The sequence below is a fragment of the Sphaerodactylus townsendi genome, linkage group LG05, assembly GCF_021028975.2.
Source record: "Sphaerodactylus townsendi isolate TG3544 linkage group LG05, MPM_Stown_v2.3, whole genome shotgun sequence".
In the NCBI taxonomy this organism is placed as follows: domain Eukaryota; kingdom Metazoa; phylum Chordata; class Lepidosauria; order Squamata; family Sphaerodactylidae; genus Sphaerodactylus; species Sphaerodactylus townsendi.
This window is the reverse complement of record NC_059429.1, coordinates 14,786,598-14,802,510: the sequence shown is the minus strand read 5'-3', so window position 1 is coordinate 14,802,510 and position 15,913 is coordinate 14,786,598. Positions and strand designations below refer to the sequence as shown.

General features: G+C 49.7%; 1 protein-coding gene across 1 annotated transcript in view; it reads left to right on the top strand.

Moving 5' to 3' along the window:
* The window catches only part of ARHGAP45 (Rho GTPase activating protein 45), a 61,186-nt gene that overhangs the window by 22,528 nt on the left and 22,745 nt on the right, over positions 1 to 15,913 (top strand). The window contains exons 4-8 of the mRNA XM_048498055.1: positions 1,879 to 1,963; positions 10,659 to 10,731; positions 11,408 to 11,486; positions 13,685 to 13,822; positions 14,866 to 14,930. Of these exons, the coding sequence (XP_048354012.1) occupies positions 1,879 to 1,963; positions 10,659 to 10,731; positions 11,408 to 11,486; positions 13,685 to 13,822; positions 14,866 to 14,930 (440 nt within the window). The remainder of the gene's footprint in view (positions 1 to 1,878; positions 1,964 to 10,658; positions 10,732 to 11,407; positions 11,487 to 13,684; positions 13,823 to 14,865; positions 14,931 to 15,913) is intronic.

Here is a 15,913-nt window from a genome sequence, read left to right as displayed (position 1 = left end):
CGTTTTGGGACCAGTGCTCTTTAACCTATTCATAAATGACCTGGAAGTAGGAGGATGGGTAGCGTGGTGGCCAAGTTTGCAGATGATGCCAAATTATGTAGGGTGGTGAGAACCACAAAGGATTGCGAAGAGCTCCAAGCAGACCTTGATAAATTAGGTGAGTGTGCTCAGAAATGGCAAATGTAGTTCAATGTAGCAAAATGTAAAGTGATGCACATAGGGGCAAAAAATCCAAACTTCACATACACGCTACAGGGGTCAGTGCTATCAGTCACAGACCAGGGGAAAGGGATTTAGAGGCGTCTTAGTTGATAGTTCCATGGGAATGTCAACTCTCAATGCATAACAGCTGTAAAAAAGGCAAACTCTGTGCTGGCTATCATTAGAGAAGGAAATGATAATAAAACTGCAAAGATTGTCATGCCCATATATAAAGCAGTGGTGCGACCGCGCCAGGAGTACTGTGTCCAGTTCTGGTCGCCGCATCTCAAAAAGGATATTGAGGAGATAGAAAAAGTGCAGAGAAGGGCAACAAGGATGATTGAGGGACTGGAGCACCTTCCCTATGAGGAGAGGCTGGGACTCTTTAGTTTGGAGAGGAGGCGGCTGAGGGGGGATATGATTGAAGTCTATAAAATTATGCATGGGGTAGAAAATGTTCAGAGAGAAATTTTTCTCTCTTTCTCACAATACTAGAACCAGGGGGCATACATTGAAAATGCTGGGGGGGGAAATTAGAACAAATAAAAGGAAACACTTCTTCACGCAACGTGTGATTGGTGTTTGGAATATGCTGCCACTGGAGGTGGTGATGGCCACTAACCTGGATAGCTTTAAAAGGGGCTTGGACAGATTTATGGAGGAGAAGTCGATTTATAGCTACCAATCTTGATCCTCCTTGATCTGAGATTGCAAATGCCTTAACAGACCAGGTGATCGGGAGCAACAGCCGCAGAAGGCCATTGCTTTCACCTCCTACATGTGAGCTCCCGAAGGCACCTGGTGGGCCACTGCGAGTGGCAGAGAGCTGGACTAGATGGACTTTGGTCTGATCCAGCTGGCTTGTTCTTATGTTCTTATGTTCTTATGATTGATCTATTTCTCCACGGGACAGAGGGTAGCGCTAGGGGAGAGGACATCACCAGGATATCCTTTCATGTGTGGTGTCCCACGCGGGGCAGTCCTCTCGCTGATGCTGTCTAACATCTATGTGTGCCTTCTTACCCTGTTGGTTCAGAGGTTCGGACCGGGTTGTCACCAGTATGCCTGTAACAACCAGCTGTATCTTTAGATGGGCAGCCAGACAGAAACGGCTCTAGATTCCCTGTCTGGAGGCCATGGTGAAGTGGTTGAAACAGAGCCAGCTAAAATTAAATCCATCAAGGATGGAGGTCCTGTGTCTGGGTGGGGGAGACCTGGAGGGAGGTGGTCACTTTCCAGCCTTTGACAGGGTGCAACTACCCTGTTTCCCCGAATATAAGACATCCCCTGAAAATAAGACGTAGTAGAGGTTTTGCTGAAGTGCGAAATATAAGGCATCCCCCAAAAGTAAGACTTAGCAAAGTTTTTGTTTGGAAGCATGCCCGACGAACAGAACACAGAAAATAAGACATCCCCTGAAAATAAGACATAGCGCACCTTTGGGAGCAAAAATTAATATAAGGCACTGTCTTATTTTCGAGGAAACACGGTAATTCCATGGGTGTTATATTTGTCCGCAGAGGCTCAAGACATAAATGTGGCCAGACTGGTGCTTTATCATTTATGCCAGGGATCCATGCAACAGTCACCACTAGGTCAGACTACTGTAATTTGCGATATGCTGGGGGGACAACGTGGGGGGAGAGTTTCATGGTGTTTCCTCTCCCCACTTTGCAGGTTTCAATTACGAAGTAAAGAATGAAGGAGACAAACGGGAATTCGAAAAGGCCCTGGAAACGATTGCTGTCTCTTTTAGCAGCACGTAAGTGAACATCCTTGCCCTGACCTGGATGGTTCAGGCTAGTCTGATCTTGTCAGATCTCAGAAGCTAAGCACGGTTAGCCCTGATTATTTATTTATTTATTTATTTATTATTTGGATTTTTATACCGCCCAATCCCCGGGGGGCTCTGGGCGGTGTACAACATAAAACATAATTAAAACACCAGTTAAAACAATTTAAGGCAGCGATAATAACAAGAGGCGTCCAGCAACCCCACTTTTAAAAACCCTCCCTAGGAGGGAGGGACGGCGAGATTTCATTTGTTGGAACGGGGGGGGGGGCGCCATCAGCGGCTGGTCCCTCCAAAGGCCCGGCGGAACAACTCCGTCTTGCAGGCCCTGCGGAACTCACCAAGGTCCCGCAGGGCCCGGACGAACGGAGGGAGAGTGTTCCACCAGGCCGGGGCCAGAGACGTGAAAAGCCCTGGCCAGCGTGGAGGCCAGCAGCATCATCGAGAACCAGGGACCACCAACAGATTGGCCTCCGCCGAGTGGAGAGGCAGCGTAAAGGACATATGGGGTGATCGCGGTCTTGAAGGTACAAGGGTCCCCGGCCGCGTAAGGCCTTGAAGGTCAACACCAGCACCTTGAAAATGATTCGGAACTCCACCCGAGGAGCCAGATTACAGCTTTAGTAGGACGAACTGGATATGGTCCCAGCTGGCGCTGCCCGTAAGCAAACGCAGCTGCTGCGTGCTGGACCAGTTTAGAATCTCCGGATCAAGCGCGGGGAAGGCCAGCGTGAAGCGGGGATTACAATAGTCCAATCTGGAGGTGACGGTTGCATGGATCACGGTGGCTAGGTCCGCTCTGGAGAGGAAGGGAGCCAGCCGCCGGGCCTGGCGAAGATGGAAGAAAGCAACCGAGGGTTACATGGGCCCGCCTGGGTCTCCATAGAGAGAGACGAATCCAGGTGGACCCCCAGGAATAACGCCGCGGAAAGGGTCGGCGCCAATGTGACCCCTTCCCACACCGGCGACTGGAAAATCCCACCCCCTCCTTCCAGCTACGGCCAGAGACCGAAGGATCTCCGTCTTCGATGGATTCGGTTTTAACCTGCTCTGCATAACCAACCAGCGACCGCCTCCAAACAGTGCTGTAGAGCCGCAGGGAAGTGGCGACCATCCCCCCTCCATCAACAGAATGAGCTCGCGTGTCATCCGCATGTTGGTGGCTTGCGTGGCCAAAACTCCGTACCAGCTGAGCAAGGGGTAGCATGTAGATATTAAATAGCAGCGGGGACAGTAGGAGGCCCCTGGGGTACACCGCCAATCAAGCGGGCGCCTTCCGGGAGACCTGGATGCGCGCACCTCACTTGCTGACTCCGGCCCCGGAGGAACGAGGCAATCCCGGTGAAGGACAGTGCCCCGCACTCCGGTAAACCCGGCCAGGCGGTGGGTCAAAAGGTAGATGATCGACCACATCAAAAGCATGCGGTAAGGTCTAACAATACCAGCGGCGCCCGATCCCACCACCGATTAGAGCTGAATCTGGCGGAGCGTATCTGTGGCGGCGGCGAGTGAGTCTCCGTCCCATGCCCAGCACGGAAGCCGGACTGGAAGGGATCAAAGACCGATGTGTCATCCAGGAAACCTTGAAGCTGCTCCTTTACCACTCTCTCAATTACCTTCCCAGAGGAACGAAAGATTCGAAGCAGGGCGGTAATTGGCCAGATCACTTGGATCCGCGATGAAGTGCTTTTTAAGAGTGGGTGGACCACTCCCTTCTTCAACCCATCCGGGAAAACTCCTTGCTCAAGGGAGCCATTGATGATACTCAACAGATGGGGTGCGTAGCTCCGCCCTGCAAGTTTTTACAAAGCCAGGAGGAGACACCCGGATCCAGAAGGACAGATGATAGGTCTAACAGCAGCTAAGGTCCTGTCAACAGCGGCCTCGGAGAGCAGGGAAAACTGGGCCAAATAAGGGCCTAAAGACGGCAAGGGAGCCTCCAGTTCACTAATTGTAGCCAACGTGGAGGGAAGATCCTGGCGGAGCGACGCGACCTTATCCGCAAAAAAGCTCATAAAGGCCTCACAGCTAATACTCAATTGGGAATTTGAAGACCTCTCCGACAGAGAGGTTAAGGACCGAATTATACGAAATAATTGCGCTGGAAGTACGGGGGGCTTCAGCGGATGCAAGAGAGGAGGAGGAGAAAACTCTCGCCGCCTCGCTTCGTTTGCCACCTCATAGAGCTTTCATAAGCGTCCTATAAGATATTCGCGCAGCTTAACCGTCCGCGAGATTTCCTCCACACTTTCGGCTCTAGACCTCCTAAGCACCAGCTTCATGCTGTGCAGCTCCTCCATTATACCAGGGAGCTCAAGTCGAGGAAACGAGGGCGTAGAGGACGCATGAGAGAACAACTACCTCGATGGCATCGGAGAGCCGGGAGTTCCGATCCTCCACCTGCTCATCAAGTGTGCGGCCGGGTTCAGGGTCCACTTGAGCATTTAGGAAACCAAATGGATCCCTGTAAGAGTCTCCGGCGGTGAGGGCATAAATCAACCCGTCGCCCTGGGCAAGAGGTGGTGTGGCAAGTCCATGCGGACCTTCAAGGCGAAATGGTCGGACCATGGCACTCTTTCGACAGAGGATGCGACCAAATTTATCCCCGACCCAAAGAGCAAATCCGGCGTGTGTCAACTTATAATTGAGTGGGGCCAGAGTTTACTAAGGAGAGGCCTAGTATTAAGCCATGGATGACACTAGGTCCGCAGCTCCCATACCATGACGCTGGTACATCGACATGGGCCGTTGAAGTAAGCCCAGGACAATAAACCTATGAAACCGCATAGCCTTGATCCGACACCTCCTCCAGCAGCCAGCGGCGAGCCATCTCCGATTAAGCTAAACTGGTACACCAGAAGAACTGCCAACCTCTCCGAGGCCAACCACTCCAGGCCGACACATTCTATGCCGGCGATCTCCGGGGTGGGGACAGCCCTGAAGGGGATAGACTCACAGATGAACAGTGTCACCCCGCCCCCCCGGCCCTGGGTTCGTGATCGGTGGAGACACGCGAAACCTGGCGGCGCGACCTCGCTAAAGGCGTCTGATCTCACCTTCGTAGCCCAGGTTTCGTTGACACGTACCAGAACCACCTGCTGGGCTCCGAGGAAATCCCGGAGCACCATGGTCTTATTATTGATGGACCTGGCATTAATCAACACCAAGGACGTAGCAGAGTATCCCTGATCCCAACCACCATTGTTCCTCGGGATAGGTCGGAGGTCAGAAGGCGAACGAGCATAACCGTATCTCGTGTGTCTTCTATCATATGGCCACCGCCTACCGCAATACCTACCCCGTCCCATCAGAACGGGGATCCCTAGCCCCAGGGTTGGCACCCCCATAGCTCACTGACCTCCCTCTACCTAAGGCCTGACTAAAATCCCCACAAAAATATATGAATAAACCCAGCTCTGCAATAAAACTAAACTAACTCTAAGCACTTGGATAGGAAACCACCAAGGAAGTCCCAGGTTGTTACACAGAGGCAGGCAATGGCAAAACACCTTTGCTCGTCTCTCCCCTTGAGAACCCTCCAAAGTCTCCATGAGCTGGTTGTAATTTGATGGCACTTTTCATCCCCATGTGATGGCTCAGATCCAAAACTGCTTCCTGTACGTGAGAAACTTAGACCAGACAGTCAGAATCTCCATAGAACAATAGGGTCTTTATTGAAAGGCTTAGACCAGTGGTGGGATCCAAAAATTTTAGTAGGTTCCCATGGTGGTGGGATTCAAACTGTGGCGTAGTGCCAGTGGGGTTGGGAGGGCCATGACAGGGGCGTGGCCAGGCATTCCAGGGGCGGGGCATTCCTGGGTGGGACTGTGGCAAGGATGCAGCCATTACGCCAGTCCTTGGGTGAGAAACGAATGCATTCAGGCGCAGGCTGCGACGCACACCGGTGCACCTCCTGCTAGACTGCTTCAAGTTCTGTGCGCTACTGCTGAGAGGAGGGGCGTAACTAAGGCAAAAATCACGTGGCAAAATCTATTAGTAACCCCCTCTCGGCACATACAAATAATTAGTAACCTACTCTCGGGGACCTGTGAGAACCTGCTGGATCCCACCTCTGCTCAGATCCAAAGCTGCTTCCTGTATGTGAGAAACTTAGACCAGACAGTCAGAATCTCCATAGAACAATGAGATCTTTATTGAAAGGCTTAGACTCCATCCAAGGACTTGCAAGCAATGAGATAAAAACTACAGAGAAGTGTCCAACCCCCACAGAAGCAATGAGATAAAAACTACAGAGAAGTGGCCCAACCCCCACAGAAACCTTCACACGCTGGACCAAGCCAGTCTGGGGAAAGCGCCAAAACAGTACAGATAACGCAAACAGCAAAACTCCACAACAGGTGCTAGACAGTTAACTGACTACATTCCAATCCCCTCCTCTCACTGTACTGATAAGAACATAAGAACTAGCCTGCTGGATCAGACCAGAGTCCATCTAGTCCAGCACTCTGCTACTCGCAGTGGCCCACCAGGTGCCTTTGGGAGCTCACATGCAGGAGGTGAAAGCAATGGCCTTCTGCTGCTGCTGCTCCTGAGCACCTGGTCTGCTAAGGCATTTGCAATCTCAGATCAAGGAGGATCAAGATTAGTAGCCGTGGATCGACTTCTCCTCCATAAATCTGTCCAGGCCCCTTTTAAAGCTATCCAGGTTAGCAGCCATCATCACCTCCTGTGGCAGCATATTCCAAACACCAATCACACGTTGCGTGAAGAAGTGTTTCCTTTTATTAGCCCCAATTCTTCCCCCCAGCATTTTCAATGAATGCCCCCTGGTTCTAGTATTGTGAGAAAGAGAAAAAATTCTCTCTGTCATCTGGTTTGGTCCACCTAATTTTCATTATTGTGGCAAAGAGTTCTTTCCTTTCTTTTCCACTATGTAGGCCGCCAGTGGCGTAGCTATGAAAAATGGAGCCCGAGGCAGGCTCCGAATTTTCCACACACACCCCTGCGGGGCCCCCGCACCCACCCGCCCTGGCGCCCCACTTACCTTAACCGGCACCCAGGCCTTGTGGGATGAGGGGGAAGGAGGAGGGGCATGGCTGGGTGTGGGTGGGACGTCGCCCGGCCTGGTGGGCCCTGAGCATGCTGTCCAGACAGACGGAGAACACGCCCACAGCCCACCAGGCCGGCCGACAGGCAGAGGCCTCATCCCGGGCGATGTGCGCACGTCGTGCCCAGGCCCTTCCCGTAATGGGGGGGGGGGGCGATTTTCCAGAAAAAAAACCATGTGACACAACAAATGCCCTCACATGTCCCCGTTGCAGCTACGCCGATGTATGCCACTTTATGCTCTTCATACATAAATACCTTCAATATGCTTTTGACACACCAGTAACATTGACAAATACATCCAGTTTTATGCGGATGGAGGAAATTAGCGCAAGGGCTCAGAATCTGCTGTTGAAATAGACTATGGTCGATTCCTCACCCACCATTAGATGCGCGCTCCTCACGGCAAATACCCCGGGGTCCTGCAGCACTCCCCACTACACCAGCAGCGACAACGCGGTCACCCCGATTCTGCCGCTCCTCCCACCCCTCAGTGCGCATCATTTCGGATCCTGGTCGGAAGTATACCTTTTTGAAACCGCGCGCCAAACACGGAGGGGTCCCCTCCACTTTCACCTTTGAAGTGGGGAAAAGCCCAACATTTTCTTCAAGTTTACTTTCTTACAAAGGAGAAAATGGAGATATTCCAGTTTATCCATCTGAGGTTGCATCTATACAATGAGAATTCTCCATTTCCCTGTCATTTTGCTGCAAATGCGAAGGTGTTCAGCCTGGCAATGGGATGTTCACATGGGAATTTTATGCACACTTTCCTCCATCAGCTCCCCCCCTTTCCTTCCATTTTGTGCTTGTTGTGCCACCAGATGGCTTCTTTAAAAATGACTGTTCACTCCTTGAATTCTCTTCAATCCAATTTTTTTCATAAGATAACTGGACTCCCAGATTGCGTGCCCTATGCAGCCCTTTGTCTGGAGTTAGGTCAGAACTCCTTGGAATCAGCTGCTTGGCTGAAGGCTTTAAGATTCTGGCTGGGAATTCATTTTCTCTCGGACTGTAATTCCCTGGTCCACCGTCTGCTCTCTGACACCCATTCCAACCCCTGGTTTTCCATAATCAAAGAAAAAATGGCCTCTATTGGACTGTCAGTGGATTCACTTTGCCCTTTGTCCTATTCAGAAGCTTATAGAAAATTAAAAGGTCAACTATTGGATAGAGAGTTCTCTACCCTAATCACCGCAGCCAAGAAAACGTGCTCCCCCATGTATTTTTCTCTCCCATTTGAATGGGGCCACTTGGCACACTACCTGTATTGCTTAATAAACCCTGTTCAAAGGAGGGCCATAATGCTCGCCAGGTTTAATGTTATGCCTTCTGCCTTGTTACATGGCAGATTTAATAAGCAAGAAAAGGCTAAAAGATTGTGCCCATGTAACGATGGCTCAGTTGAATCTCTGGCCCACCAATTACTACACTGTCTCAGATTTAAGGAAATCAGATCCAAGTATGTGAATCTTACTCCTTTACATTTACCCCAGCTCCCCGATTTAATTAGATTACACTACTTGTTGGACAATCCTGATCCTTCTCTCTGTATGATAGTGGCAGACTTTCTCCTGGAAATTACTAAACGCCAGTAGATTTCCTTCGACCTAACATTTATTTCCTGTATTGTATATGCTTTTAAATCCGTTTTTTATTATTGTTGTACTGTTGTCTATGCCAATAAAGGCTTGCTTAAAAAAATGACTGTTGGGCTGTGGCATGAGAATGTATAGTGTGTTATAAGAATTTATTGCCAAGATCTACTAGTTCTTGGCAAGTAGTGTAGTGGTTAAGAGCAGGTGGACTCTAGTCTGGAGAACCGGGTTTGATTCCCCACTCCTCCACATGAAAAGCGGACTCTTATCCGGTGAACTTCTACATACCCACTTGGACATCCTTTTCCATAGTGGTAGGGAGGCTGTTGGCTATTGGAAGGCCAGATTCTGCACCGCCTTCCCCACTCCTACATTCCTGCTGGGTGACCTTGGGCTGGTCACAGTTCTTCGGAACTATCTCACCCCCAACTGCCTCACCAGGTTTCTGTTGTGGGGAGAGGAAGGGGAAGGAACTTGTAAGCCACCTTGAGTTTCCTTACAGGAGAGAAAGGTGGGTATAAATCCAAACTCCTCTTCCTCCTCCTCCTCTTCTAAATTACCAGGGTTTTGTGTTGTTTTTTTCAAAATCTCTAGCTTTTTTCATTGTAGGGACTTGACATGGTAGCCATTTCATTCCATTATTTGTGTTTTTGTCTCTTTTTTTTGTACCTGATTTGTGGCCGTTTTTTCAACTTAAAATGTGGTCCTGGGTTATCCCATCTGGACAGCCAAAGCCCTAGCGGCATTTCTTTGCTTTGAGTATTGAGTATTTTTATTGCTGCGTTTATTTTTTATTCTTTTACAGTGTCATTCTGCTCTTGCGGTTTGTTTTATTGTTGAATAGTTTCTTTGACCCTTGATTTTTATGAACTTTTGTTCTCGTCAAGCATTCTCTTGGACACAATTCTCCCATGGTAAAGATATACGTCCACTAATATTAAACATGGAAACAGAGCTGGAAGGGACCTCAAGGGTCTTCTAGTCCACACACACGCACACGCACACACACACCGCATAACACAGGAAATTCATAATCACTCTTCCAGTGACCTCTGTACTCAGAGGAAGGCAAAAACCCTAGAGCAGCGGTTCTCAACTGGGGGTCGTGACCCCTTTGAGGGTCGAAGCCTACGACCATCGGAAAACGGTCACCTCCAGGCTGGACTATTGTAACTCGCTCTCACAGCGGGACCTACCCTTCAGGCTGATGGGAGGGGTTACCGAAGGCTGGTCCAAAGCATGGCTGACCCCCGTCTGCTCACGGGGAGCACCTTCCGTGACCATAAACCAATATTGTGTCGTCTGCATTGGCTCCCGGTTGAGTTCCGAATCATCTTCAAAGTATGGATGCTTACCTTTAAGGCCTTACGTTGTTCCGCCGGGCCTTTGGAGTGTCCAGCCGCTGAAAGTGCCCCCCCCCCTCTCTTTCATCCCCATGGAAATTTGGGTTCATTATCATCTACAGAACCCACCCTTTCTTCTCTCCTCTTGGGAGGGTTTAAGAAGGATTTTAACGGGCATTGTTACATATTAATTGCTGCATCTTAATTTATATTATTGAGAGATTATTGTATTTGATTTTATGTTTATTTGTATTTGAATTTTATGTTGTTCACCGCCCAGAGCCCTTCGGGGATTGGGCGGTATATAAGTTTGAAAAATAAATAAATAAATAATATATACCAATTTTATGGTTGGGGGTCCCCACAGCATGAGGAGCTGTATTAAAGGGTCGCGGCATTAGGAAGGTTGAGAACCACTGACCTAGAGGATCCCTGGCCAATATGTTTAAAAACTTTTTTAAAGGACATTGCAAAGGGCAGAATTGACTGTAGGTGGCGTAGATTCTGTTATGAGGCATTTGTCGAACTGCCACTAGACATCTTTGACCTGGTTCACAATGCTATTGTTTTTTTCCTTTTGTGAGGTGGCCTTGGGTACTGAAATTATTCAGATTTAAAAGGAAAGAGAAGTGGGAAAAGGTGTTCTTTCTTTTTCAGAGTCTCTGAATTCCTCATGGGGGAAGTGGACTCCAGTACGCTCCTCTCTATCCCTCTCAGCGACCACAATCAGGTGAGGGGTACAGGTGACCTTTGCTCAAAGAAAGGTGGGGAAATAGGGTTGCCATCAGTGGTGGGATCCAAAAAATTTAGTAGCAGGTTCCCATGGTGGTGGGATTCAAAACAGTGGCGTAGCACCAATGGGGCTGGGCGGGGCATGGCAGGGGTGTGGCCGGGCATTCCAGGGGCGGGGCATTGCTGGGTGGGGCTGTGGCAAGGACGCAGCCACTGCGCCGGTCCTTGGGTGGGAAACGAATGCATGCAGGCGCAGGCTGCCATGCACGCCAGTGCACCTCCTGCTAGACTGCTTCAAGTTCCTCGCGCTACTGCTGAGGAGCAGAGGAGGGGTATAATTAAGGCAAAAATCATGTGGCAAAATCACCAATTAGTAACCCCCTCTCAGCACACACAAATAATTAGTAACCTACTCTCGGGAACCTGTGAGAACCTGCTGGATCCCACCTCTGGTTGCCATGTCTATTTTTAGCTCCATACCATGACTGTTAAGCTCCCCTCCCAACCTACCTCACAGGATTGCTGCGAAGGTAACACAGAGAAGAAAACTCTGCAAGCCATTTGGGCCTGAATTGAAGAGAAAGGCGGGGCATAGAGGAAATAAATAAATAAATAGCCCTCCCTTTCTTTTTTTCTCTCACAATAACTGCTTTCTCCTCTTCTGATCATTGCAGTCTATGGAAAATATATATACCAGGATCACTGGACAGGGAATGGAAGAGATGCCAACAGGCCTGGAAGACTTCAATTCAAGTAAATACCCACTTGGATATCCTTTTCCATAGTGGTAGGGAGACTGTTGGCTACTGAGAGGCCAGATTCTGCACTGCCTCCTAGAATGAGGCACACTTGGGCTATAACATATATTGCATCTACAGTAGGATCTGCAGGCCTTTGAGCTTGATTTGGAGTTTTGCACCTTTAAGCTCTGGCTCAGTATGGACATCACAAATACAGCCAGAGTCCCTTTTGGCTGAGGTTAGTTTGTGAGATTTTGGCTCATGTGTTGTGCTGGCTGGGCGGGGCTGGTGTGCTGCCACCGCAACACACAGTACTGAGGAGGCTCTGGGCTGGGCTGCTGGCAGTTCAACACGGAATAAAGCCTAAGGTTACCAAGTCCAGGGAGAGTCCAAAGGGAAGTCAATCAGGCCAAGAGTCAATGACCAGGAATACATACAGTAACCAGGAGAATCCAGGAATCAAGGTCAGAAGCCAGTCTGTAGTTGGTCAGGTCTGGAGACAGCAGAGGCGTGCAGACAAGGTCAGGTTGAATCCACTTTGCAACCACGACTGCAGCGCCTGCCAAAGGCCTTTTATTCCCTAGAGCTACTTGCCTGGGGCTGCTCCTGCAAAGACTCTGGGTAATGCCTAGCCTGAAGCCTTGCTGAGCAGCGCCTCTCCTTTAAAGCCACTCTCAATCTCTGTCTGCAACGCTAACTTACACCTGGAGACCCAGCTAGAATCTTCCTTAGCCCTGCTAATTAGCTCTAAGCCAGAAGCCTGTCCTGGTTCAGGCTCTGCTGATTCAGCTGGCATCTCTCTGCCAGGCTCAGTTAACTCTTTCTTGGATGAGCTGTCAGCTACAGCAGGACTTGCGTCTTACCAGGATCCTGTCCTCCTGGGGTGAGGGGTCCCCTAATGTCCCATTGGAGAGAATTGCTGCTCCCTGTGTCCACTGTGCTTTTATAAGCCCCCCAACTCTCTGTGGTCTTTGCTATAGAGAACGGGGGATTCCCAGAGTGCCATGCAACACGGTGGCATCACTTCCCCCTCCCTTCCCTTCCCTTGCATGCCACCCCTCCCTCCTCTTCTCTTGCATGCCACTCCGCACTCACTCACTCCCCTTCCCTTGCATGCCACCCCTCTCTCTCCCTCTGCTAGGGTGAGTGGCCCATGTCCAGATGCTGGGGCCCCTCCTCCTCCCTCCCCTCCCCTCCCTCCCCTCCCTCTCCCTTGCATACCACCCCTCCCTCACCTCCCTCTCCCTCTGCTAGGGTGGGTGGGCCATGTCCAGATGCCGGGTCCCCTCCCTCCCTCCCTTCCCTTCCCTTCCCTTCCCTCCCTTCCCTCCCTCCCCTTCCTTTGCATGCCACCCCTACCTCCCCTCCCTCTCCCTCCGTTAGGGTGGGTGGGCCACGTCCAGATGCCGGGCCCCTTCCCCCTCCCTTCCCTTCCATGCCAACCCTGGGAGTGTTGACACCATATCGTCCAACATTTCCCCTCCTGTCTCCCGTCCCTCAAAATCTCCTGGGACGTCTGTCAGCCCCGCAGCTCAAAAATGATCACTCAGATCCTGCTTCACTTTTACAAATGCTGGTTTCATCACCTGCACTGTGGGTCAGGTGCCTCTGCAGCCAAGGAGCGTGTGCAGGTGCTGCTGGGGAACAAACCAAGATTAGACCTGGATGTCCATATTTGTGTGCTACATAATTAATTATGGTGAAACAGTGACTTTAGACCATGGTTTGATGGATTATAACTAGCCACAAGTAGCATTTCCAGGTTTTTTGGTTTGCCAGGAAACCTTCAGCCGCTACCTTTGGGGAGGTGCGTGACACTGTAACATCACTTCTGGTCATGTGGCTGGAAGTGACATCACAGTATCATGCACTGTGTCCCCCTCCCTGTCCCCCATCCCAACGCTTCTGGCAAAGGCCAACCAAGGGGCAGCTACGCTAGGTCACAGTTATGGTAGCGACCCTCATACTGGCAATTTCCGTAACTGCAGATTAGTTCAATATTGATTTGGTCTGCTGTCCGAACCGAAAGTCTTTTCCTCCTGCGAAAGAATTGGGTCTCCCAGCTAGGCTCTTTTTCTTGGGGAGCATTCCAAGGGTCCTTTCCCAGAATCAATGGCCCATGACAACTGTTTCTTTTATTAAGAGGATACCCTATTTGCCACCCCCCCTATTTCTTACTCCTTCCCTCTGGTTCTCCTCTGTGTCTTGCAGACTTTCTGTCATCAGAAGAGGTTGATATCCTCCTCCAGAAGTCTGAGGGCGGGGTGGACACTGCCCTCCAGTACGCCAAGAATATCTCCACGTACATGAAGAATCTCATAGCCTACCTGGAGAAGAGGACCACGCTGGGTGAGCCAGAGGAGGAGGGTTGGCCGCTGTGGCTTGGCACACCGTGGTGGGCGTTTGAGGCATCCCGCTGTCCGTGAAGAATGTCCCACCCCCTGCAATCGACCAAAAATGGTTCGGGAAGAAACAAAAACTAATACAAAAGCTTACGCATAGGTGTCAAACTCGCGGCCCTCCCGATGTTATGGACTACAGTTCCCATCATCCCCTGCCAGCATGATGCTGTAGTCCATAACATCTGGAGGGCTGCGAGTTTGACACCTGTGGCTTACAGGATGCTGCATCAGAAAAAGTTGAAGACTCAACACAGAGGTGGGATCCAGCAGGTTCTCACCAGTTCCTGAGAGTGGGTTACTAATTATTTGTGTGTGCCGAGAGGGGGTTACTAATTGGGTCTGCTTTTCCGTTAGAAATTCCATTACGTCCAAAAATCATAAAGCCCTGTTGTTTCCTATGTGGCTGGTTAGCAAAGGTAGAAAACGGGATAATTCTCCCTGTTGGGCTGTTTTAAAAACATGTTTTAGTAATATGGTAAAGTTCCTTGTTTCAGGAAAGTATCCTTCTTTTGATTTCTAGAAACAAAATTAAGTATTTGAAAGTATTAAGTATTGGACAGGCAGTAGTTGTTTCTGTTGGCAGTAGACGATAGGACTTGCTATAATGAGTTTAAATTATGGACAGAAAGATACCAGCTGGAAATTAGGAACTTTTTTTTTACAGTAAGAGTTTTTTACAGTAACAGAGAAATTATTAATGCCCTGCCCCCAGAATGCCTGGCCATGCCCCCGTCGTGTCCCGCCCAGTCCCATTGGCGCTACACCATTGTTTGAATCCCACCACCATGGGAACCTGTTACTAAATTTTTGGATCCCACCACTGACTCAACATGAGATGGATTGACCCGAGCAAAGCTGTTATTGCTAGGATGTTTGGGAGCAAGTTTTAATTTTCTCAACATTAGAACAGTGCCACCTTCCCTTTCTTTCCCAGGCCTCCTAACCCGTCCTGATTGCGGCTTCTTTCCTTGTTCTTTTCTTTCTTTCCAGAAATGGAATTTGCCAAAGGGATTCAGAAGTTGGTGAACACCTGCAAGCCACCGATCACTCAGGAGGTAGGCCTAATCTTCAAGTGCAATTGATAATCTCAGGAGGTAGGCCTAATCTTCAAGTGCAATTGATAATCTTCTAATCTTCAAGTGCAATTGATAATCTGGAGACCAGAAGATTCCAGAAGATCTCCAGGTCCCATCTGGAGTTTTGTAACTCTAGCGTGTATCCTTAGAAGCAAAATGCAAACGTGGCAAACTTTGGGAATCCAAAATACATATTTTAATGTTCCTATCAAAGACGTAATGGACCCTTTCCAATAACACTCCAGTATCATCCACACCAAAGAACCTCTGAGAGTCAGCGTGGTGTAGTGGTTAAGAGCAGGTGGATTCTAATCTGGAGAACCGGGTTTGATTCCCCACCTGAGTGGCAGAGGCTTATCTGGTGAACCAGATGTGTTTCCGCACTCCTCCATTCCTGCTGGGTGACCTTGGACTAGTCACAGTTCTTTCAGAACTCTCTCAGCCCCACCTACCTCACAAGGTTTCTGTTGTGGGGAGAGGAAGGGAAAGGAGCTTGAGTCTCCAAAGGTGGGATATAAATCCAAACTCTTTTATTTCCCTCTGTCTGTCTGTCTGTCTGTCTGTCCTTCTCTCCATCCATCTGTCCCTCCCTCCCTCCCTCCCATCTATCCATCTATCCATCTATCCATCCATCCATCCATCCATCCATCCATCCATCCATCCATCCATCCATCCATCCATCCATCCATCCATCCATCCATCCATCCATCCATCCATCCATCCATCTAATCTCACTCTTCCTCTAAAGAGCTCAGGACAGCCTACATAGTTGTCTCCTCTATTCCTGTATTTGTACAATGCCCCTGAGAGGTTGATTAGGCTGTGAGAAAGAAAGAGCATGGCTGGTTCCACCACCACCCTGGTAATTCGGTGAAAATTTGAACCCTGATCTCCCCAGTCCTTGTCTAGTGCTGTAACCACGCTGTGTCTCTGGTTTCTTGGCAATGGTTCTATAGACCAGA